At 43.2% G+C, this 23,586-nt stretch overlaps 1 protein-coding gene across 3 annotated transcripts in view; it reads right to left on the reverse strand.

Moving 5' to 3' along the window:
• LOC138293626 (Golgi membrane protein 1-like) overlaps window positions 1-23,586 on the reverse strand; it is a 132,541-nt gene that overhangs the window by 31,379 nt on the left and 77,576 nt on the right. For all 3 annotated transcript variants that reach the window (XM_069232912.1, XM_069232911.1, XM_069232910.1), the window contains exons 4-6: window positions 15,550-15,604; window positions 9,845-9,947; window positions 1,435-1,571 (exon numbers count right to left, since the gene is read on the reverse strand). In XM_069232912.1, the coding sequence (XP_069089013.1) occupies window positions 1,435-1,571; window positions 9,845-9,947; window positions 15,550-15,604 (295 nt within the window). The remainder of the gene's footprint in view (window positions 1-1,434; window positions 1,572-9,844; window positions 9,948-15,549; window positions 15,605-23,586) is intronic.

Raw genomic sequence — 23,586 nt, forward strand, 5'->3', positions numbered from 1 at the left:
CCAGCCTGTCGGCGGTGCTCCCGTGGTCGGTGGCCCTGGCGGCCACCGGCCGCCAGGGTCAGAATGACCCTCATAATATCTATCAATAAAGAAAAAGTAATAGACTGCTGTATCATACCTCATCATCACTAATGAGAACTACATTTCTCGTATCATTTTTGGTATGCTCTGATTGACATATTAAGATTACACCTACAGAAAAAAAAAAACATTACTATTTTACCTTCTTTGCAGTGATGCAGGGATTAGTTAGAGTTGTGTTAGTCTAACAGCGCTTGTCAGCAGTTAGTGTAATAAAGTCTGGGGTCAAAACGTAATGTGTGGCCCTCTAGATGTGTCATCTGTTTTGGCCAGGTGTGATAAGCAATAACAGTTTCTCAATATTAAGAAAGATGCTTTATGGGAAGAGAAAGCATGGCGTCTGGAATCATCGAGTGGTCTGGCCACACAATCTGCTTCATTGTAAATGAAGATGGCAGGCTTGCTCAAAGGTAGAAATGTATAAATAAATGTTGCTGAAAGTGCAATGGGCCCTTCAAAGTGGAGGTGTGGAACAAATACCACACCAACCTACTCCTATGACAGATTTGGTGTCAAACATGGCAGGCCTGCTACTTTGCAAAAACATTTTGAGGGTCATTCTGACCCTGGCGGCCGGTGGCCGCCAGGGCCACCGACCACGGGAGCACCGCCGACAGGCTGGCGGTGCTCCAATGAGCATTCTGACCACGGCGGTTCAGCCGCGGTCAGAAGCGGAAAGTCAGCGGTCTCCCGCTGACTTTCCGCTGCTCATTGGAATCCTCCATGGCTGCGGAGCGCGCTCCGCAGCCATGAGGATTCTGACCCCCCCTACCGCCATCCAGTTCATGGCGGGAAAGCCGCCATGAACAGGATGGCGGTAGGGGGGGTCGCGGGGCCCCTGGGGGCCCCTGCCGTGCCCATGCCAATGGCATGGGCACGGCAGGGGCCCCCGTAAGAGGGCCCCAAAATGTATTTCACTGTCTGCCTTGCAGACAGTGAAATACGCGACGGGTGCAGTAGCACCCGTCGCACCTTCCCACTCCGCCGGCTCGATTACGAGCCGGCATCCTCGTGGGAAGGTCGTTTTCCCCTGGGCTGGCGGGCGGTTTAACTGGAACCGCCCGCCAGCCCAGGGGAAAACTCGTAATACCCGCCGCGGTCTTTTGACCGCGGCGCGGTAATTTGGAGCGCGGGATCCTGGCGGGCGGCCTCCGCCGCCCGCCAGGGTCATAATGAGGCCCTTTATGTGTTCCCTCTGGAGAGGAAAGTCAGTGATTGGTCAAAACAGAACTTGACCTTGAAAGTGATGTAGAGGTGCATGTCACATCCAGTAATGGGAAATATGTGTGTATTGGGTCATCAGCCAGGTGAATAGGCATTTCTACATAACAATGTCTCCCATGTGTTCAGTACCTTTGTCTTGGGTCTTCGAGCTTCTGCCTGCAGCCCCGAGATCACCGGAAAGGGATGGAAGAGAGATACGTTTGCTGATGCTGTTCATCTGGGAGTAACATTTCTCCTTCAGCCTGATGAGCATCTCCATCTTTTCACTGCAGGGAGGGCGAGAGGGGAGGTGTAGAGTTAGGATAATCATAGGTTACTCCAAGGCTGCCTCATTCATACAATGTACAAGTATTAAATACACTGGCACTGCAACAGCTTATATTAATTTCACACACATTACTAATGTTATATGTCTATAGGCACATACATGCAGACAACACAGCCATTGAAAAACAAGCTTTAAATTTAGAATTTAGTTCAGTAATAGATAGGCTAATGGATGCATGCTATAGGCCAGTCTGTTCTAGCTCTGTCATTCGCTCTGACAATATCTGGTGTTAATTCCACCAGACATGGGAGTGATACAACCAAACAGTCGAGGGTGACAGAGGCACTGCCATAGCTCTCAATGAGGGGTACGTATGGTGCCCCTACCAAACCGGGAAAAGCTTCCCAAAAAGTTAAGGAGAAGCTATCACTGTCCCCTCTACTCCATACTTTGGAGGTACTGTTCTCTGTGTTGTGGCAGAAGGTCTTCAAGCATAGAAAGGAATTGGTCAGCTATCTACACCTAATGTGATCCCTTGTTTGGTGGATACAAGGCTCTCTGGAGGAGAAGCTACCACTGCCTTGGTGGTACACTCTAAATGTGTTTACATTTTCTACTGAAAACTTGGAATGGTTAGGAATGTTGTCACATCAGTGGTTGAAAAGTCTATCAGTCATTCGATATCAGCCCATATCAGTAGCCAGAACTTGAAACCAATAGTACTTAACATATTGTTTATGCAGGGTAATGGATGTCTCTCATGTAGGGTGTGGGCAAGGGGCAGGGGCAAGCACACATCAAATGAAGGACAGGGAGGAGGGCGCAGGAACAGCAAACTGAACAAGAAGGGCAGGCCTGCAAGAGCAGTGGCAATAAGCTGACACAGAGGCCTGGTAGGATGGGGCAGGGGCACGCAGATGGTCAATGGACCACAAGGTCAGGGGGAGGGACAGGGGCAGCAAGATGACCAGGAAGGCTAGGGTTGAGGAGCCTGGGCAGGCAGACGGAAACCAGAGGACAGGTAGGAGAGAGACAGCAACTTGATCATGGAGACCAGGAGGTAGGGGTAGGGACACAGATTGAGTACAGAAATGGCCAAAGGCTGTGCACGGGGGGTTAATGTTAGGGGAGGCGTACCCTGACCCCTTGCCACTTCTGGAGGGGACCCAGAAAGCCCCCCGAAGGCCAAAATGAAAAGGAAAAAATTTGTCCCATAGGTTCCATAATACTTCTGCAGGACTACCATGAGGTACAGCGGGGCTACTGCGAGAGACTACTACAGTAAGAGTAATGCAATCTTCACAAACTGAAGCATGCGTAGTCTCACTGTACTAATGTTAATGCTTAGTGGTGGAATCACATTAGTACCATGGACCCAATAAAATATTAAAACAAAATGTGAAAGATGAGAGGTAACGGGCAAGGGAGTGTGTGGGGTTGCCCGCTTGTGGGTGTTGGGCACAGGACAGGCCATCCCAGGCTCTGCGACCAATCCAATGCCTCGCAAGGCTGTCGGCCATACGCAGTGGGATGGTGGGTGTTGGCCATCTGCTGGGGTTGGCCACCCGTGGGAAGGGGGTTGGATTCAAGGCTTGGCTGCAGGTCAGGCCCTCGGCCAAACCAATGGAGCAGAGGAAGTGCTGCAACAAACGGAAGAAAATGATGACAACATGCATCATTTCGGAGATATACTGCAGACACTGTCTTAAAGTTGTAACCTGTGGTGAACTAAACAGAAGAATATATTCAAGGGCAATGGAACAGCACCTACAGTAAGACCATAAAGACTTATGTAAAAAATAAAAGAAGTAATAAAAAAGTTTTTAAAAATCAAAGATTATAAAACAATTTTTAAAAAGTACTTAAAAACAATTTAAAATGTGAAAAAAGTACAATGACAGCAACACAAATGAAAAACAAAATAATAAAAAAAAAAACACAGACCCACCCAAAAATCCACTCTGTTTTACAGAAGGGTTGTGGTGCTCACGTATCATTAGATGCAGGGTCTAGGTGCAGGTGACGCCCTGAGCCCAAACACCTTCACTGTTAATGGGTAAGACTGTACGTGGCAGGGGGTTTGCCATTTCCGGGTGGATGGACGTAGGGCCTGCAGCAGGCAAAGCCATGTGGTCAATCCTCCCCCACTGCACATGCCCAAAGGCAGCAGAGGGTTGCCTAGCTGTAGGGGGGGTGGTTGGATGCAGGGCTGAGCTGCAGGCCAGGCCCTGCAGCCATCCCCCTGCTACATACAACTAACAAATGTGCTCAGTAGGAGAGGTGATGAATATGAACAGTAAAACCCTAGGATTTCACTCGAAAAACAAAGGTTAAAGTGACGTTAAATTTAGATATAGTAATAAGATCTTAGTTCACGTTGAAAATCCCTACAAATTCACTGAAAAAACAAAGGTTAAAGTGATGTTATAGTCAGGTTAAGGAATAAGATTTTAGCTTCCGTAAATTCCCTGAAAAAAACACAAAGGCTAAAGAGATGTTATAGTTAGGTGTTGTAGAATTATAAACACTAACTTTTGAAAACAAAAAAACATTGAAATTCACCGGTTATGGTTTACCGAGCTAACTATACCTTGCGCCTAATCCTTGTCCTGCGCATGACTTCCTAAATTACATCACTCATGACATGTTAAGCAACATCATTGATGAAATCACTGATGACATCTGTTAGATCTGTCAGCTCTGGAGTGGTTTCCCCTGTCTTTTTGGCTTCTGACCTGTTTTGATCCTGTGCTGAATTTCGTTTTTGCTGGCTTTAGGTCTCTGGGAACTTTACCACTGCTGACCAGGGCTAAAGTGCGGTGCTCTATATAAATAGTATTGGTGATTGCTTTTCCATGATTGGCATATTTAATTTGATAGTGAGCACCTAATATAGTGCATCATGTGTGCCCAGGGCCTGTAAATCAATGCTGCTAGTGGGCCTGCAGCAGTGATTGTGCCACCCACCTAGGTAGCCTTGTAAACATGTCTCAGACCTCCCACTGAAGTGTCTGTGTGTGCAGCTTTAACTGCCAGTTCGACCTGCCAGTGGGCCTGGCACCTACTAGCCAGGCCCACACCTTCTCTTTTACTACACGTTAGTCACCCCTAAGGTAGGCCGAAGACAGCCCCATGGGCAGGGTACAGTATATTTAAAAGGTAGGACATGTACTGATAGTGAAATACTGATAGTGAAATACTGCTATATTCGTTTTTCACTATTGCAAGGCCTACCCATCGGTTAACATGGGGATTGCCTTGAAATATTTTTTAAGTGTAATTTCCCATTGGGAGCAGATGGAGATGCAGAGTTTGGGGTTTCTGAACTCACAATGTGAAAAAACATCTTGTGGTGAAGTTGGTTTTTAAATTATAAGTTTGAAAGTGCCACTTTTAGAAAGTGGGCATCTTCTTGCTTAACCTTTCTGTTCCTCTGCCTGTCTCCTGGAGTACATGTCTGGGTCAGGATAACAGTTGCATTGTTTATGAATTCACTCTAGACAGTCACGCAAAGGGAGCTGGGGTGTGCCCTGCATATCCTGGTGGGTCTTCCTGGGCTAGAGCGGTGGAAGGAGCTGACATTTGCACCTGAATAGGGCTGGTCCTGTCCATACACAAAGCAGTCTCCAACCCTCTGTAGTGTGTCTGGGGCAGGGCAGGAAAGGAAAGGCAGGGTCTTGCCCAGTACAAAAACATTTCTTTGACATTTGCCTACTTCAAAGGCAGAAATAAGTATAAGTATTAGACCTCTGAGACCACATCTTTAGAATCCCTCTGGTCTGAGGACATTCTGCAAGGAATAAGAGCTAGATGCTGTAGGAGGGACTGCCACTCTTTCTGTTGCTTTGCTGTGCTGGCTGCTACTTGTTGCTTCTGTCCTGGGAGTGAAAAGACTGGACTTTGCTTTTTACATTCTGCTTATAAAGGTTCTCCAAGGGCTTGGACTCAGCTTGTCTCCTATTAGAATTCTCAGGGACATCGAAGACTTCATCTGCCAGCACCTGGGCTCTCTTGCTGAGAGTCCTGACCCACCAAATGGTGAGATCATCAGTCTTCTGTTACACATGTGGCAGACAGTATGCAGTACTTGTTAAGGACTTGGTGTTGAGAAGGTATTTAGGTGACCTTCTTGGTTGCCCAGTTGCCCAGTAGCCACGGTACTACTCTGCACAGAACAGTATGCCTGAAAATTCTCAAGTGTCTCCTTAATAAGAGAGACATAATTAGGAGGGAAACTCTACAAAGTAGAGACAACCTCCTTGGAAATCTGGTAGCTCTCGATTGAAGATGAAGATTGGATTGAAGAATAACAGCAAGACACCAAACTCCTTCTGGGGAAAGATTCAAGCAACAAATTCAAGGGGAAAATTCAAAGGTCTTCAAAAGGCTGGATATTTTATAGGCAGAGTGGTGCGTGTACTCATAGCATTTAAGGTAGCTGGTTTACTAGTCATTGCATTTATAGATTTGGTATTCTGTTTGACAATATTGAAACTTCTCTTAGATCTACTGAATGTTATTTATTTCAATTTTTAGGTGAGGATTTAGCATTGAACATGTCAACTTCATATTGTGCCACACAGACTTTATAGTGGAAATGATTTAGGAGTTCCATTTGGTCTCCAGAATTTTTTCTACTTTCCAGTTTCCTTTGTTTTTTTAAGAGATCATTGGTGAACCACTAATGTGTTTTCCATCTTACTTGTCCTGTTTTTGAGTTTAGCTGTTGAGTCTGTGTGTTTCTAGAGCAGAGTCACAAAGAAATCAGAAGTGCTCTTTACTTCATTAGTGAAGACAATGGTGTTGCACACATTTGGTATCTCAGCTGCAGATGCTTGTCAGATCCATGATGAAATGCTCTTCTGGCTATAAAGGTGGATGAAGGGCAATTATATGTTTAGAATATTTACACTGATATTTCAGGCAGGATCAGGTGGCTCTTGACATTGTCTTGAGAAGAGCTGTGTTCACTAGGTGCAGGAGTTTTCCGCAGTTGTGACTGGGGCACTCAGACAGCTGTTGTAGGTTGTGTCTGTGATCAGCGTCAGACGATCATATGTTCTGGCGTACATTAATAACATCTAAAATCAAGAGCTTGATTTAAACCTTGGTGGATGTGTTACTCTGTCCCAACGGTGATGGACATCCTGTCAGCTGAAATATAAATCGCATTATACCCTATGGGATGTATATTTCGTCAGACGGGATATCCGTCACCGTTGTGAGGGAGTAACCCGTCCACCAAGATCTAAATCAGGCCCCAAGTTTTTATCAGAAATGGTCTGTTGAGTTGTAAGGCAATCGGCATTTCTTTAATAAAACTTTAATCTGCTCAGGGCGGGCGGTAAAGGTTTTGTAGGTAGATTGTTTCTTTGTGAGATGAACACCAAGCTTATTTAAAAGAGCTCAAAGGATGAACTTGAGGGGATCTTGGTCGCACGTTAGGGTGCATCGATGAAGCACTAAAACCTTTCCCTCTTCGCCTTTTTCCCAATCCACTTTGAAGATTGAGAGGGTCAAAGATGCCAATGATGTACAGGGATTTGTTGTAAAACAAGGAAAATACTCTGATGGCAAAGAGATTATTGTTGTTGATAATGTCAGCAAGAGACAGCAGGTAAACATGGTACTTTTTTGATTGGAGTGAGAGTCTGATGGTCAATTCCCTTTTAAATCCATATTTCTGGCTGCGAGTGGCGAGAGTGAAGATAGGGTAACCTTGGTGACATTTTTAAATCCATATTTCTGGCTGTGAGTGGCAATAGTGAAGATAGGGTTCCCTTGGTGACATTTCCCTTGGTGACATTTTTAAATCCATATTTCTGGCTGTGAGTGGCAATAGTGAAGATAGGGTTCCCTTGGTGACATTTCCCTTGGTGACATTTTTAAATCCATATTTCTGGCTGTGAGTGGCAATAGTGAAGATAGGGTTCCCTTGGTGACATTTCCCTTGGTGACATTTTTAAATCCATATTTCTGGCTGTGAGTGGTGAGAGTGAAGTGGCGAGAGTGAAGATAGGGTTCCCTTGGTGACATTTTAAAATCCATATTTCTGTCTGCGAGTGGCGAGAGTGAAGACAGGGTTCCTGTAATGCACATCATTAGTTTGGGTAACATTGTTATTCAGTTCAGTGAGAGTGCTACCAGTGTGACAGACACTCTGTGAGTTACCTATAAATTCTCTGGTTAGAGGCCACAGGATTCTGTCTTCACAGGATCAGCAGCGTTTAAGAATGATTTGCTTATGTTGGATACAAACTCACGGAGGTCTGTTCATTGTGAGCACAGTAAGTGATGAAGCAACATGAATGATTCCGGCCCCTGGACTGGGTTCATCTCAGTGACCTTGTGTGTCAAAAAAGAGTTGACAATAGACTCAGTGCTTTTGTCAACATCAATGTCTAGATTCCTTTTAAAGAGTTGCAGTTTAATGAACTTTGCTTGTGTGATTATCACTTTTGACCTTTTGTGTGTTAGCCATGTGCATGTGACTGTTTGTTGTTTGCAGTGACAAAGGTGACTAGATGGATACTTACAGATGTATGTATGTATGGAAGTTCACTTTTATTGTATTGCTCAGTCCATGGTTGTCTATATCAGTGTTGCTCTCTTTGGAGGGTCATTGTATGTGCTGGACACCTGGAGGTTTGGTTCTCTTTTGCGTGTGTGCCTGCCTGTGTCTGCATACGTGTCTGCATGTTGCAAGTCGTAGTTTAGCATCATCGATACAAAGACTAACCCTACTTGCTTTGTCAATGTTTCTTTTATTTAGCACTTGATCCACCATTTACCCAGATTCCCTAACAAAGTCAGTTTATAAAGCCATTATTTCTTTATTTCAACTGTTTCTGTCCAGCTCTGTTGCTTGTCACTTTATGAAACACAGAATTTCCAAATCATATTTTTGTGCTTTCAATTATTTCTTCATGTGTGATTCGGCAAGCCTCAGGCAGCTGCGGGTTGGAATGCCTTATTATATTAGGCTGTGTTGATCTGTAGGTAGGTTTACTCTTTACAAGTACATACACGCTTACATACATGCATAGATCCATAGGAACATGCATACAGACATACATGCATGCACACATACTCACATACATACATGCATACAGGCATACAGATGTATACTCCCAAACAAACATATATAGATACATGCGCACATACATACATAGGTACACACATATAGATACATACACACACACACACACACAGGCACATACCTACATAGGGACACACACACATACTTACATACATACGTACATACATACAGAAATTCACACATACATACATACCTGCATGCAGGCATATACACGTGCATACTCCCATACACACATACATGCATACATAGGGACATACATGGATACTTGCATAGATATTTTAATACATACAGACACACACATACATACATGCATACATACATACACACACACAGGTGCATACATACATAGGTACATACATGCATACTTACATGCATAGTTCCATAAATAGATACATACAGACATACATACATGCACACATAGCCACATACATACATGTATACAGACATATACATATATATATACTCCCAAACACACATATATAGATACATCCACACATACATACATAGATACATGCATATATAGATAGATACATATGTACATGCATACATACATACATACATACAAACACAGGTACATACATACATAGGAGCAAACATACACACTTACATACATACATACAGGAATGCACACATACATACAGACATACATACCCACAGATATGCATACAGACATATACACATGCATACTCCATACACACATATATACATACATACAAAGGGACATACATGGATACCTGCAAACATACTTCAATACATACAGACACACAAATACATACCTGCATACATGCATACACACATAAATACATAGGTACATACATACACACACAGATAAATACATACATGGGGACATACATACACACATACTTACATGCATAGATACATACAGGCATGCAACACATACAGACATACATACATATCCACATACATGCATACTCCCATACACACACATACATACATAGGGACATATATGGATACTTACATACATGCATAGATACATACATGCACACATAAATACATAGATACATCATGCATACATACACACACACATAAACACATAGGTACATACATGCACACATAAATACATAGATACATCATGCATACATACACACACACATAAACACATAGGTACATACACGCACACATAGGCTCCGTCGCTGTACGTAAAGACTTACGACTGTAAGGTGAACTTCTCCAGGAGCTGGGACTGGTTCTTCTGGAAGCCCTCCATGTCCTGCTGCAGCTTCAGGTAGGCCTGCTTCAGGCTGCTCGTGAGGTCTGGGGGCAGAGGGAAAGGTGTAAGCACAGAGATGGAGTACCACACCTGTGAGCTACAAGCGGGGCCACAGTCTGACCGAACATGCGGCTCACTCCACCTCACTAACATTCTGTGTAAGGTGCCTCAGAAGTGATGCAAATCAGCGCAAAATCTTTACTTCGGATTTACTTTTCAGTGCAAAACTTGTTTCGTGCTGGAAAGTTGCCTAAAGGTAACAGATATTTGTAGAAAAAATAGAGCACCATGCGTGCAAAAATATTTATATTTTATTATACAGATCAAGGGAACAACTAATCAAGTTATCCTCCAAATGTTCAGTTCAGTATTAGTTATTACTTCAATAAAGAATAATTCTTCGACTCATATCATAACATGCTACTCAAACACAGAACATCTATGACAAACCTGAGGTGAAAGGTGTCGGTGCTCCAAGTGAGTGCAACAAGCACACGCGTTCCCATGCAACCACCCTTGGGCTTTGACGCAGATCCCAATCTTCTAACAAGAGTAGACAGGATTTTCCGCCAAACAATATCACCTTTTTGAAAGAGGAGTTAACTCACAGAAATGTTTTTATTTCTCCAAATGTTGCCGTCTTTGCACGCATGCTAGACTGTACAGCACACATCCAAAGTGGGAAAAGTTTTAACGTTTGTCTAGGCGTAGTAACCTTCCCGTACAAACCCTATGCTAAACATCACACACACAGCCTTGCGCTGCATGCAAAGGTGTGTTCGTGGCGCTAGGCAGCGTAGTTGTGCGCCAGCACCCGGGAGAGACCAGGACAGGGTCATGTGTTAGTAGATATGGTACTTTCCTGCTCGCTCCCTCCCACGAGGTGCAGCAACTCTGGTTCCTGAGCTTTTAGTAAATATACCCCTACATGTCACAATAACAAGTGCACAAACACTCGGGTATTAATACTGTCTGCCCAGCGAATAAGGGGCAACGACAAACGAACCTGGATTTTGTAACAGATTTTGACCACTGTGTTCACTGTTGTTGCTCAGTCCATGGCTGTCTATATCAGTGTTGCTCAGTTTGGAGGGTCATTGTATGTGCTGGACCCTGTAGGTTTGGTCCTCTTCTGCGTGTGTGCCTTTGTGTCTGCATGTTGCATGTCGTAGTTCGGCATAACCGATAAAAAGACTAAGGGGGTTATTACAACTTTGGAGGAGGTGTTAATCCGTCCCAAATGTGACGGATATACCACCAGCCGTATTATGAGTTCCATAGGATATAATGGTCTCGTAATAAGCCTGGTGGTATATCCGTCACTTTACCGTCACTTTTGGGACGGATTAACACCTCCTCCAAAGTTGTAATAACCCCCTAAACCTACTTGCTTTGTCAATGCTTCTTTTATTTAGCACCTGATCCCTCTGCCCAGAGGCTGTCCAGCAGGTTTTCATCCATGAACCCAGAGCTGCTTGCCTTCATGCTCAAATGTCTACAACTGCTACACAATATGGTGGCTCGTTTAGGCCTGTCCCTTTAATGCAAACTAGCACACCCAAAAATGTGGTACCAGGTCCTACAGGGATATTATTAATATTAAGAAAAAAAAACCTTACCGCCAAATGGTGGCATACCTCATCATTGGTGTGTTTCTCACCTGGGTAGGAGAATGCCACCAGAGTGGGCTCAATATGGGAGCTTTTAAATATTACATTTTCTGGACAGTTCTGGGGGTCCAGCTAATGTTAAAAATGGTTATGGGTATACCCTAAATAATTGTATTTGTTGAGTACCCATACAATGATTGAAACTTAAACCGTGGATGTGAAATGCGAATCCAATCTTTCCTGTGTCCTCATTCTGCCAACAGGTTTCAGCTGATTCTAGAACATACCTGATAGGTCACTTGGCCTTCTTCAGGGCACCTGGACTTCCCTGCCTATATTTGGTCTGTTCTACGAGAACATTGAATGAACTGAATCGCTATTTCAGGCCATTAGAAAATGCTAAATAGCCTTTCCTAATGTACGAAAGGTAGAAACGCAGTTCAATTTCTACCCTGGGAAATCGCATTTGGGATTACCTAAATAGGAAATCGCAAACTGGAATTTCCTATTTGCAATTTACAAAGTGCATGTACATAGCATTTCCTAAATGCGAGATGGGTATCTAGCAACTGCTATTACCATCAAATCCAATCTGATGGTAAGCAGGTGCAAATTTAAAAAGGCACCCAAATAGCAGTTTTTGTAGTGGCATAGAGCGCGTACTCACCCCGACTGCACAGGAATACTTTACAAGAGCAACACTTTCTTTTCAATTAGATTTAAGGGGCGACTTAGGCCCATAGGTACGAATGGTTTTGCATTTTCAAATTTATGATTTCCTAATAGCCATTGCAACTCCATAGGAATAGCTATTAGGAAATCACAATTTTCTTACATTCCAATTTGCATTTCCTAAATAGCGATTTATTTTCTCTACTTAAGAAATGAAAAATTAAAGTTTTGTACATATGGGCTCATGATCTTTAAGCAGCAGTAAACAGAGGTCATTTGTGCTGGTGAGATATTTGATGCCCCTGTCTCTTCAAGACATCTATAACAAAAACTTCAGGCTATAGTCAGCACTTTATCACAAGGGGGTGAAGAAGCAAGAGAGCACTATGTCCCCGGCACCACACTCCTTTAGCTAAATGTATTTATAGATTTTAACTGCAAAACAAACTTGCCATCTTCATAAATATTAAAGACACTTATACGGCTACACCACCGGATGGCACCAAATACCACGTTTTCTCTTTTCACAGAATTCTTTTTAGGTCGAGCCTGCTATCGCGTGCCAAAGATCTTTTGTGTCAAAAGAAAAAAAAACTCTAAAAAGAGGCTTACAGCCCACCCATTACTTCGTATTCGCCCTTTATTTAGCATTCAATGGCATAATTATCACTCTTCTTTGCTGCCTTCTAATTCGGCAGTACTTGCAAGGCATAACCTCCCTTTCTTTCTGTGGCGCTCGGCCAAGCACAGATTGATTTCACTTAATTGTGTCCGTCCGCTGCTCGTGACTGAGGTACTATTTCTTGTTTTTGTTGTTGCATTTTTAGGGTCGAGTGCACAAGCTCCGTCCCTGTTGTAATCTCTCTTTAGGCTTTTAACCACACCCATGCCATGCCTGTCACTTTCAATGGTTCGTGGGCTTGCCTTTTAGAATCCGCTTGCTTCATTAGTGAAAGGCCTGTTTATGTCATGCCTTTTCCGGTGTTTAGCCCTCCTCGAGCGCACCAGCCAACTACTGAAAACATACAAGGCTCCATGTTTTCAGCCTGGTTTCTGCACTACTTTATCTTTTTATTTTTCACACTGTTTTTTTTTCTTTCAATTTATGTGGCAAGAAAAGTCCGGTTAGGTGTTTACAATGCTAATAGCTCTAATCCGAGCAAATGCAAAAACCGCTGCATTGCAAATGCTTGTTTTTTAGTGTGACTACACAGCTTGACCTGAAGGTATTGGAGGGCATAATATGAGCACAACTTAGAACAGACAAGTTCACATTCATTTTTTCGAGGCACAGGGAGATGAAAAGATTTGCCCAAAATCACACAATGTTGAGCCAACGCCAAGACTTGAACCGGGTTTTCTGAAAGCCTCCTCTCTCCCCCACCTAACTAGTAGAGAAAGCTCACTCCAAGATTAAATGTATTAGTACAGTGCCCGGGCCTCAGTTCCTCAGTGCACTTCATTTTTCCCCCGAAAAGGAGTTAGGTTTCCTGGGATGGATGTGGATGGATGTGTAGGCCACTGATCAGGTACACGTCCCCATTTTAGAACTGAGCCGGAAGATACTAACAGCAATCCCCCACCTGTCACACCCTGCTATTCTTTGTCTGCCCTCACCTCAACCCCTGTTATGACTTCCCCCTTCCCTGCTTCCAGATGTATCAGAGTGCTATTTTCTCTACTCTGAATATGACTGAAAATAAAGAAAATAAAAGGGCTTTGATGTGGTCAATGGAAGACACGTCATATCGCTTTTTTTTAAATTAACTTTCAGCCATGTTGCAAAGTGGCCATGCTGCTGTGCAACATGGCGAAAAGTGGAGAAAATAAATACGATATGATTTGGTTAAGGCTGGCCGCATCATAGGAATTTTCTTTCTTTACTTTCAGCCATGTTGCACAGCACAGCGCTGCTGTGCAACATGACTAAAAAGAATTGACCCCGTTACTGCTTCCCTGCATATGGCCGCTTCAGAGCACTTTTATTTTCTTTACTTTGAATACGGCTGAAAATAAAAGCACTATGACGTGGTCAACAGTAGACACATCATAACACTTTTTATTAATTTACATTCAGCCAAATTGCACAGCAGCCTTGCTAATGTGCAACATGAATTCAAGTAAATAAAATAAAAGCATTATGATGCCTTTAAGGCTGGCCGCGTCATAGCACTTTTCTTTCTTCAATTTCAGCCTTGTTGCACAGCACCGTGCTGCTGTGCAACATGTCTAAAACAGCATTGACCAGGCCAATAGATCTTGTATAGGTGAGACCTATAGGCTTTGCCAACTCTTGTTTTTAACATAGAAAGAAGCACATATAAAACCTGACAAAAACAGACACGGCCACCAGGGTAGGGGTGATGGGGGCTGCATTTAGTTTTTTACCCCAGGCTTTGCAAAAACTTCTGACAAACCTGGACAAGGGAATCAGATCTCTGCTGGCCCAGCTCAGTGAGAAGGGAAGGAAGAATTAAAAACCTTTGTTATTCGTCATATGCTGCCCAGGGAACAGAACTGTTTGGTGAAATAGAGCTTAGCCACTGTGCATGCACGAGGACACTTGAGGGTTTATTGTGGATCACTTTACTGTCCAGGTACACCACAAACCCCTCATTGGTTTATGGCCTTAAGAGATGAAATCCAGATCTTCTAGCAGAAACAGACTGCGGGAAATGGAGGAGCTCAAGCAGAGTAAAGTACAAGGAGGAGCAGAGGCCGCATGAGGCACTTGGATTTGCAGAGGTTGCACGAGGTAGAGGCTACAAGAAGGAAAACAAATGGATATAGGAGGCAAAATGTTCAGTGGATACGATCCTGTATAAACTTATCAACAGTATAGAGGGGATGGTGAAGGAAATAGAAGATGATCTGGGACCACAGAGAAAAGGCAAAGAACATGGTACCAGGAGTGGTGGAGGCAAGTAGGGATGGTGTCCTACTGTAGGAACAAAGGATGGGCTGGAAGCATGGATCACAAAGACCCAAGGGTAAAGGGAAACCTCAGGGTCTAGAAAGAATACATGTTTGGACAAGGAACCTCAAAGCAGAAAAGAGCATGCAGGGTCTTAGCTAACCATGAATCATATAGTGACATAGGCGGGAAGCCAATGACATATGGGTAGATGAGGTTAGAGGTGAATCAAAGTCTCATAGATGCCATGCAGGAGAAGATGGCAGACAGTGAATTGGGGTGATTGAAGAGTCTACAGCATGGAACGCATCTGGGGGACTGAGATGGTGAAAGTTTGTGGGCATCCAGCTTTGAATGTCATGAATGGATATAAGGCTGGAGAAGGTTGGACTGAGCATCTGGAAAAGGATGAAGTGTGGTTCAAATGAGAAAATTCAGACTTTCGCTTACCTTCTTTCTCTTTGACAACTGCATTCTTCTCTTCTATAGCCTTAATGTACTGGTCCTGTATGAAAAGAAGATACCATGTCAGGGAGCCCTCTATGAGTAAAAAGATTTTTTTCTCTCCCTTTGTCACTTTCAGTATCTTGTGACCTACTATCATGCCAAGGAGTTGTAGAGATCCCTGTCGGTTCTAAACTGCTTGCCATGATGGTCACTTGGGTTCTATGCAGCTCTTGTCCTTGAAACCCCTCAAGACCTCCCCACTCCACAGTCTTTTCAGTAATGATGATGACTAATGTGCTGTGTAGCGCTCGTCTTTGAAATCCCTCAAGAGCTCCCCATTCTACACTCTTTTCAATGATGATGATATTGTGTGCAGTGTAGCGCTCATCATTGAGAACCTGCAAGTCCTACCCATTCTACACTATTTTAAAAAATGATGATGATTTGTGTTCTATGTGGCCCTCGTCATTGAGCACCTGCAAGTCCTACCAATTTTACACTCTTTTCAATGGTGATGATAAATTGTGTTCTGTGTAGCGCTCATCATTGAGAACCTGCAAGTCCTACCCATTCTGCACTTTTTTTCAATGATGATGATAACCTGTGTGCTGCATAGCACTCGTCGTTTAAGACCTTCAAGTCCTACTCATTCCACACTCTTTTCAATAATGATGATGATAACTTGTGTACTGCGTAGCGCCCACCATTGAGTACCTTCGAGTCCTACCCATTCTACACTCTTTTTAATGATGATGCTAACTTGTGTGCTGTGTAGCGCTTGCTATTGAGTACCTTCGAGTCCTACCCATTCTACACTCTTTTCAATGATGATGATAAAATGTGTGCTGCGTAGCGCTCATCATTGAGAACCTTTGAGTCCTACCCATTCTACACTCTTTTCAGTGATGATGATAACATGTGTGCTGTGTAGTGCTCATCATTGAGAACCTTTGAGTCCTACCCATTCTACACTCTTTTCAGTGATGATGATAACTTGTGTGCTGCGTAGCGCTCGCCATTGAGTACCTTCGAGTCCTACCCATTCTACACTCTTTTTAATGATGATGATAACATGTGTGCTGTGTAGCGCTCGCCACTGAGTACCTTCGACACCTACCCATTCTACACTCTTTTTAATGATGATGATAACTTTGTGCTGCGTAGCGCTCGCCATTGAGAACCTTTGAGTCCTAACCATGGTACACTCTTTTCAAAGATGATGATAACTTGTGTGCTGCATAGCTCTCGCCATTGAGAACCTTTGAGTCCGACCCATTCCACATTCTTTTCAATGATGATGATAACATGTGTGCTGTGTAGTGCTCATCATTGAAAACCTTCAAGGTCCCCCCATGATACACTCTTTTCAAGGATGATGATAACTTGCGTGCTGTGTGGCGCTCGTCATTGAGCACTGCACTGACCTTTAGATCTAAACTTAGACTTTAGGTTTAAACTTAGACTTTTGGTTTAAACTTAGACTTTTGATTTAAACTTAGACTTCTGGTCTAAGTGTACCTTTGTGAATCGGGCCCCATATAGTGATCCAATGCATATGTTATTTACTGGTCCAAGTGTCTCCATATTCTGGAGATGCGTTTGGAAACAGATGAACTTGATTTTTAAGGTTAACCTTCGTTTGAAGATTCCTATCACATGCCTCCATTAATAGTTCTTTAAATCGCTGTGGCATTTCATGAAATCACCTCTAATTGGAAAAACGCTACTAATGTTTCTTATAAAGTTTGTTGGGACGCAGTCGGCTTTCATCATAGGTTGAACAGAGATTAATTACACCCTTTATCTTTAGCTCTTAAACAAGAACAAATGTGGTTACCTTTAATCACTTTCCTTACCAATTCTAGTCTACACTGTTCGCCTGTTGATTTATCTACTGAACAAGTTGCAAAACCTCCCTGAGCATTTCGTTCTTATCCTATGAAGTCCTTGCATTTTTATTAATGTTGCTTACAATATTCTTCTATTGTTATTTACCAGATTGTTATAATATTTATTGTGCATTATGCAAATCATTGTTAGTTACCCTTGTACATGCGATTGTGTAATAGCTCCCTTTCCCTTCCCCTATTTTTTTTTATTCTCTATGCTTTATTGAATTGTTTTGCCTAGAATATATTGTTTTTTTTGTTTATCTAATGATTTCCTCTATACCTAATGCTTAACTTGTAATTTATTGCTTCACGACTTCCTCATTTTTCTATTTAATGGGTTATCTATGATTTGGATCAATATTGCCATGAAGCTTATTTAAACTAACAAAGTGTAGTTAATTGTTATCCATTTGAAGCCCCAATAGATAAGGGGACTGGGGAGGGACCCATACATACAGACACACAATGCTTCATCCCTTCGGGAGTACTTTGGGAGTACTCAACAACTATTTACTTCTAGTCAACACTTGAAATCCTCTTTACATAACAAGGGCCAGGATCACTTCTTTCTAGTGGAGTCCTAATTTTCTTGTCCTATTCTTGCTAGTTACTCCTCTGCAAACTGTCACGTTCAGCCATCTCAAGGGTAACTCAGCTTGTCCGACAAAGTATGCGGCCCTGTTTACCAAAATGTGTAGTAAATGTGCATGCGTAGAAGTACACATTAATGCGCACGCAGATTTGGTACTCTGTGTTATTCACCAACTTTCCTGGAAGTAAGTCTGGAAAACTGTGTCAGGTGCAGGTTTGCATACTATGGACATTCCTGATATGTCCCACAGAGCCCTATTCCCCCTGTGTGGATTTGTAATTAGCACAGAGTTTTGGGAAGTGGGAAAGAAACTCCTCTGTGGAGATTAACATTTCTTTCTCCAAGGAGAAAAATTTCACATCGTCTGCAAATATGGGGCGATAAGTCCCCATTCCCATCCTGGAAGTAGAATTACTCCAGCCCTTGAGTTGAGTAAGAATCTGACTCTTTTTAGAGCAAGAAGAGGTTGAATAGGGGTACTGGAATGCACAATAGTGCAAATCAGGTGAATCCTGAAAAGCATTCATGCTGTAAAGTATATGTTTCCCAAACTTCCAAGGCAAATTATGCCTTGAGTGTGTTTGACTGCTGCAGATATCTTTACATTGGAAGTAGAGAAATTCACAGGCGTGAATCCATTTACATACACCTGAATCCCTTTGATAATGCCTGGCAGGCATCAGTGGAGGTATTTTCAGCCGTAAGCATGTGTTTATGGCCAAAACCACCTTTATTAGGTTCCATTGCTTCTCTTCTAATTTTACTCAGTGTCAAAGGAGCAGAATGCCTCCCTGCACTCTACATTTGTAGATGGTCTTCTTGATGTTTGTGGGTGCTCTTTTCTCCAGGATCAATTGACACCAGGAAGCAGGGGGAGGAAGTTATTGTCAGAGAGTCTTCTTTTCTTTCCCGGTGTGTCCTTTGTTGTGTTGTGGTCTTATCGTTCAACCGCACCATGGTTGTTGCTCATCTGCTGTTACTTTTCTGGGTTTCACAGGATGGCCTCTAGTAATTTCCCATCTTTCTTCCTCATGGGCTAAACCAGGGTTCTCCAACGAATAGCTCATGAGCTTCTGGTAGCTCTCCAGCTGCCTCTAGGTAGCTCTCATGTGTGCAGGCCAGTGAACTAAATTAGAAATTTTTGTTTGGTTGAATGATGTATGCCATCATTGAAAAGCACATATTTGAAACAAAACATGTTCACTTGCAAAATTTATAAGGTGATGTTTGGAGAAAAAAATTTGAATTTCCATAAAATATTTAAAGCTGATGTTTGCGTGATAAAAATTAAGTGGTGTTCGGGAGAATATTACTATTATTCTTAACTTGGTTCTAGGGGCATTGCATCCATGACTGTTATGTATTACGCATTTAGAGACTCTCTACACTGACCAAGCACTTTTTCACGTTGCTGTCAATCATGCACAGAGGTCATCGATGGTGGAAATCTTGCATATGTGGGCCACCAATGTAAACTTGCCTGATGTGGTTACAACTACATATCAAAAAATATTAGTAGCTTGGGAGGATTTTCATTGAACATAAGTAGCTCTTATTACAGTAAAGGTTGGAGACCCCCGGACTAGACCAGCTTAGGTTTCATGCCTCTTTTGTACACAGATATTAATTCCTGTCTGCCTGCATTCCTAAGGATAGGGAGTGATCTAAAGTTACATGGCTCTGTCGTCTTGGTCTTTGTTCCCCGTCATTAGCACCATGCTGATGCTTTGAATCTCTGGGTTCTGCTGCTGTGTGGAAGTTCTCCCTGACACACTTTCTTGTCTGAAGCCTTTTCATAGTCACTCTCAGTATTTATCTAGCTCATGTCCAACCCTGCGTGATCAGAGTGAGGAGCTGATCTGGGAGACGCATGTGACTTGCAGCCTTTTGTTTTTCGTCATTTCGGGGAGAGAGACATCCTCCCATTTTTTGCACCATTAAACGTCTCTGGACCCATAGTGTCAAGACTGATGTACCACAGGCTGCTGAGCTACAGTTTGCTCAGTGACTGAATGGACCACTTGGTACTGGTAACCTCACAGATATCTTTTTTAGGTTCTCAGTGATAGTCTGTCCTCTATGTCCGTCCATTCCTCCTCTTTAATGTACATCTGCCTGGTTCCATGATGGAGGCCACATGGGAGACATGTTTGAGCCAGGAAAGGATGACACCAGGTAAACATTTACGTTGCTAAATAAGTCTCCAATTCTCTGATGAGTAGTCCTTGGTTAACCCCAATCCATGATCCCTCCCTAGAAGCGAGTGGTATTTTAAAATGGCTGATTCCAATGCCTGCCAATTCCAGCCCATGGCCCGAGTAGGTCTTAAGACATTGAGGTATCTCTAGATGTCCTATCATGTGGACATGTAAAAAAACGTGAGTAAGGGAACGTTAAAAGCCTACTGTGTGCTATCCAGACTACCTATCTCTATTCTTGCTATGCATTGGTTGCAAGAGCAGGAGAAAATAATAGCCTCTGAGTGAAATCTATCTGAGGAATAAGAAAAATCAGCCAATTTGTTCCATAGCCAGATCACAGTTCCAGAAACATTTATAAAGTGGCTGAAACTATACATACGCCTTTTCTATTGAGCAGTGATTGCCGCAGAGGAGATTTTGAATGTGCTAGAGAACATATTACACAGGCGTATGACATGAGGCAGAATGAATTTCTCTTGGACAATGGCCTTAGCAAGAAGCTGGTGAACACAAGTATGGTCTCAAGGAGGATAAATATATGGGAAAGAGTGTACGGCCCTCCTGGGCCTGCCAGGGAAACACAATGTGCTAAGTTGACAGTCATTTCCCTACCACTTGACAAGCATGCATCTCAGTCTGAACATGACAGTAAGTCACTACAAGGAAACAAGGAAAGGGAAAAGGTTCTTGTTAACTATCACCTTGCGGATGGAATTTGGTTAGCAGACATTCAGTGTCCTTTGAGGAAGCCTCATAGAGCAAATCTTCCCTCTGGCATCCTAGCCCACTTTGAACTAAAGCTGAGGTCTGAGTTAGAACAAATCCCATGGGGGAAAGTTTGCAGCAAACAATCTTATAGAAATAGGGTCTCAGTAGTAACAAATGGCAAAGGAGAAATAGTCTGGGGAAAACAAACTCATAGGAGTATGCTTTCTGTATTTACAACTCTCACTGGCATAATGGTTTGTGCAAACAATCTTATATTAGTCTGGTCTTGGCAATTTCAGCTCCCATCAGTAGAACTGTCTGCTGCAAATAATCTAACACAAGTATAATCTTGGCAATAAGAATTTCCGTTGGAGGAATGGTTTGCAGACACAAATTCTCATAGGAATCTGTCTCTGCAATAACAACTCCCATTGGGAGAATGATCTGCAGCAAACAATCTTATAGCAGTCCAGTCTCTGCAATACCAGCTCCCATCAGGAGAACCTCCAACACACAATGAAATGCGAGCATGGTCTTCGTATTAAGAACGTCCAATGGGAAATGGTCTGGGGCAAACACTGTTATAGGGTCTTGTCTCAGAAACAACAAGTCCTATTGGGAGAATGATCTGAGGAATGATGAATTACATCAGAAGAAACACATAGGAAAGAAAAATACTGTTATCATAATTGAATGGGAAAGAACAAATGCTATTCGAATCGTGGTTTAAGGGAGAGCAAATTGTATTCTTAAAATATTGTGCTGAAAACTCAGTCATCGAAACATCAGGCAGGGATTTGATCTAACTGCGATTAAACACTGAGGAAGAAGACATCTTATTAAAAAAAAGTTGGTGTGCAGCAGTGAAGGCTTCTGTGTTGCAAGGTGCTAGCTGAAAAGCATGGTGAATAAAACTCAGCCAGATTCAATTCTGATATTCTAACTCATTTATAGGTTGTGCTATCCTCCTGTTCCAGGTTTTGTGCAACTGATTGCAGGAAGTCATCGTACCTCTAAACTGCAAAAGGGCACCAGACTTTAACAAAAGGCCTAAACGGGACTCTGTTTCTAGGGAAGGGCTAGTTAAAAAAATCAACAAAATATGATTTTGCTGGGATTTTGAAAATCTAATCACCTGAGCTGTGGGCCACTGAGTTATTTAAGTCAGTTTGTTGTATCTAAAATATCTCCATAGCCCACTTCCATCTTCTCGCCAGATCAGAAAGCAGTTGTGTCAGATTATTGTTACTAAAAATACAGTGTGCTACATTGTGTCCCAAACATCACTTCCAAAATATATCGTCCTACTGGGTGTAGATTTACTAATATAAACTTCAATGAAAATGTTACTCACCATTGGTTTTTTCTAGGGGATAGTAAGGGCCTCATTACGACCCTGGCAGTCTTAAGACCGCCAGGGTCGCGGTGGCGGTCCAATTGCCACATTACAACCGTGGCGTCGGACTGCCAGCACCGCCAGTCTTCCTCCATAGGAGGGACTGGCGGTGCTGGCGATGCTGGCGGTCCTAATCTGCAAGGGCTGCGATGCATACAGCGCCGCCCTGGGAATTTCGACCCCCTTTTCCACCAGCGGTTACATGGCGGTAGCACCGCCATGTAACCGCTGGTGGGGATAGGATGCACCAGGTGCCTAGTAGATGGGAAGGGCTCCGCCTAGTCAGCCACGTCGCGATGTTCACTGTCTGCTTTGCACCTTACGCACTACAGTATTGACGCCGGCCCTATTATGAGCTGGTGTCAATGTTGTATGCAGTTCCCCACTGGGCCACGACCGTTGACCCAGTGGGGAACTCTTAATGGGGCCCGCGGGAAGGTGGCTGCACTGGCAACAACCTGACCGTCAGGACTTCGGCAGACAGCCTTCTCCGTCCGCCAAAGTCATAGTCGACCCCTAAGTCTACCTCCAGATTCCTTATCTATTGAATAGATTTCCTAAGCAGTCTCCCCCACCAGGAGGTTGATCCATGGTCGTTATACAAAGAACTCTTAAAGCACTGAGCGAGTGAGTGACCTTTCCGTCTCACTTCAGATTCCACACAATAATGCTTCGCAAATGTTTAGGCGGATGCCCTAGTTGCTGCTTTACAAATGTCTGCAACTGTGATGCCTCTCACAAGCACTCGGAGAGGGAGAGTTGGCTCTGGCGGCCTGAGCATTAAAGCCTTTGGGTTGCCCTTTATGTGCCATGGCATAGTCGATCTTGATGCATATCGTTATCCATCTTTACAATGTCCTCTTATCCACGGCCTTGCCCTTTATCTTGCCAACATATCCCCAAAAGCACGGGCTGTCCAGCCTGAATTCCCAGATCCTGTCCACATAGAAGCTGACCACCCTCTTGGGGCCACGATGGTGAAGTCATTTTTATCTTTTCTGTCTGTTGAAGCTAAGAAAATGGGGATTTAAGCCGTGATAGATTTCAGACTTGAATATGGAAATACATTATACTTGGGTCTTCCAACATATCCTCTAAACAAACTTCGAGTGGTGCAGAATGCAGCGGCTCAAATTTCAAATTTTTCTTATCCTTTCCCCGTCAACCCATATGGCCTCACATTTGAAAGTGCTTCATTTGCTTTCTATTAAAAACAGGATCCTTTTAAAAACCCTGGGCCTTATTCACAAA

This window comes from Pleurodeles waltl, chromosome 4_2 (genome assembly GCF_031143425.1).
Source record: "Pleurodeles waltl isolate 20211129_DDA chromosome 4_2, aPleWal1.hap1.20221129, whole genome shotgun sequence".
NCBI classification, from domain to species: domain Eukaryota; kingdom Metazoa; phylum Chordata; class Amphibia; order Caudata; family Salamandridae; genus Pleurodeles; species Pleurodeles waltl.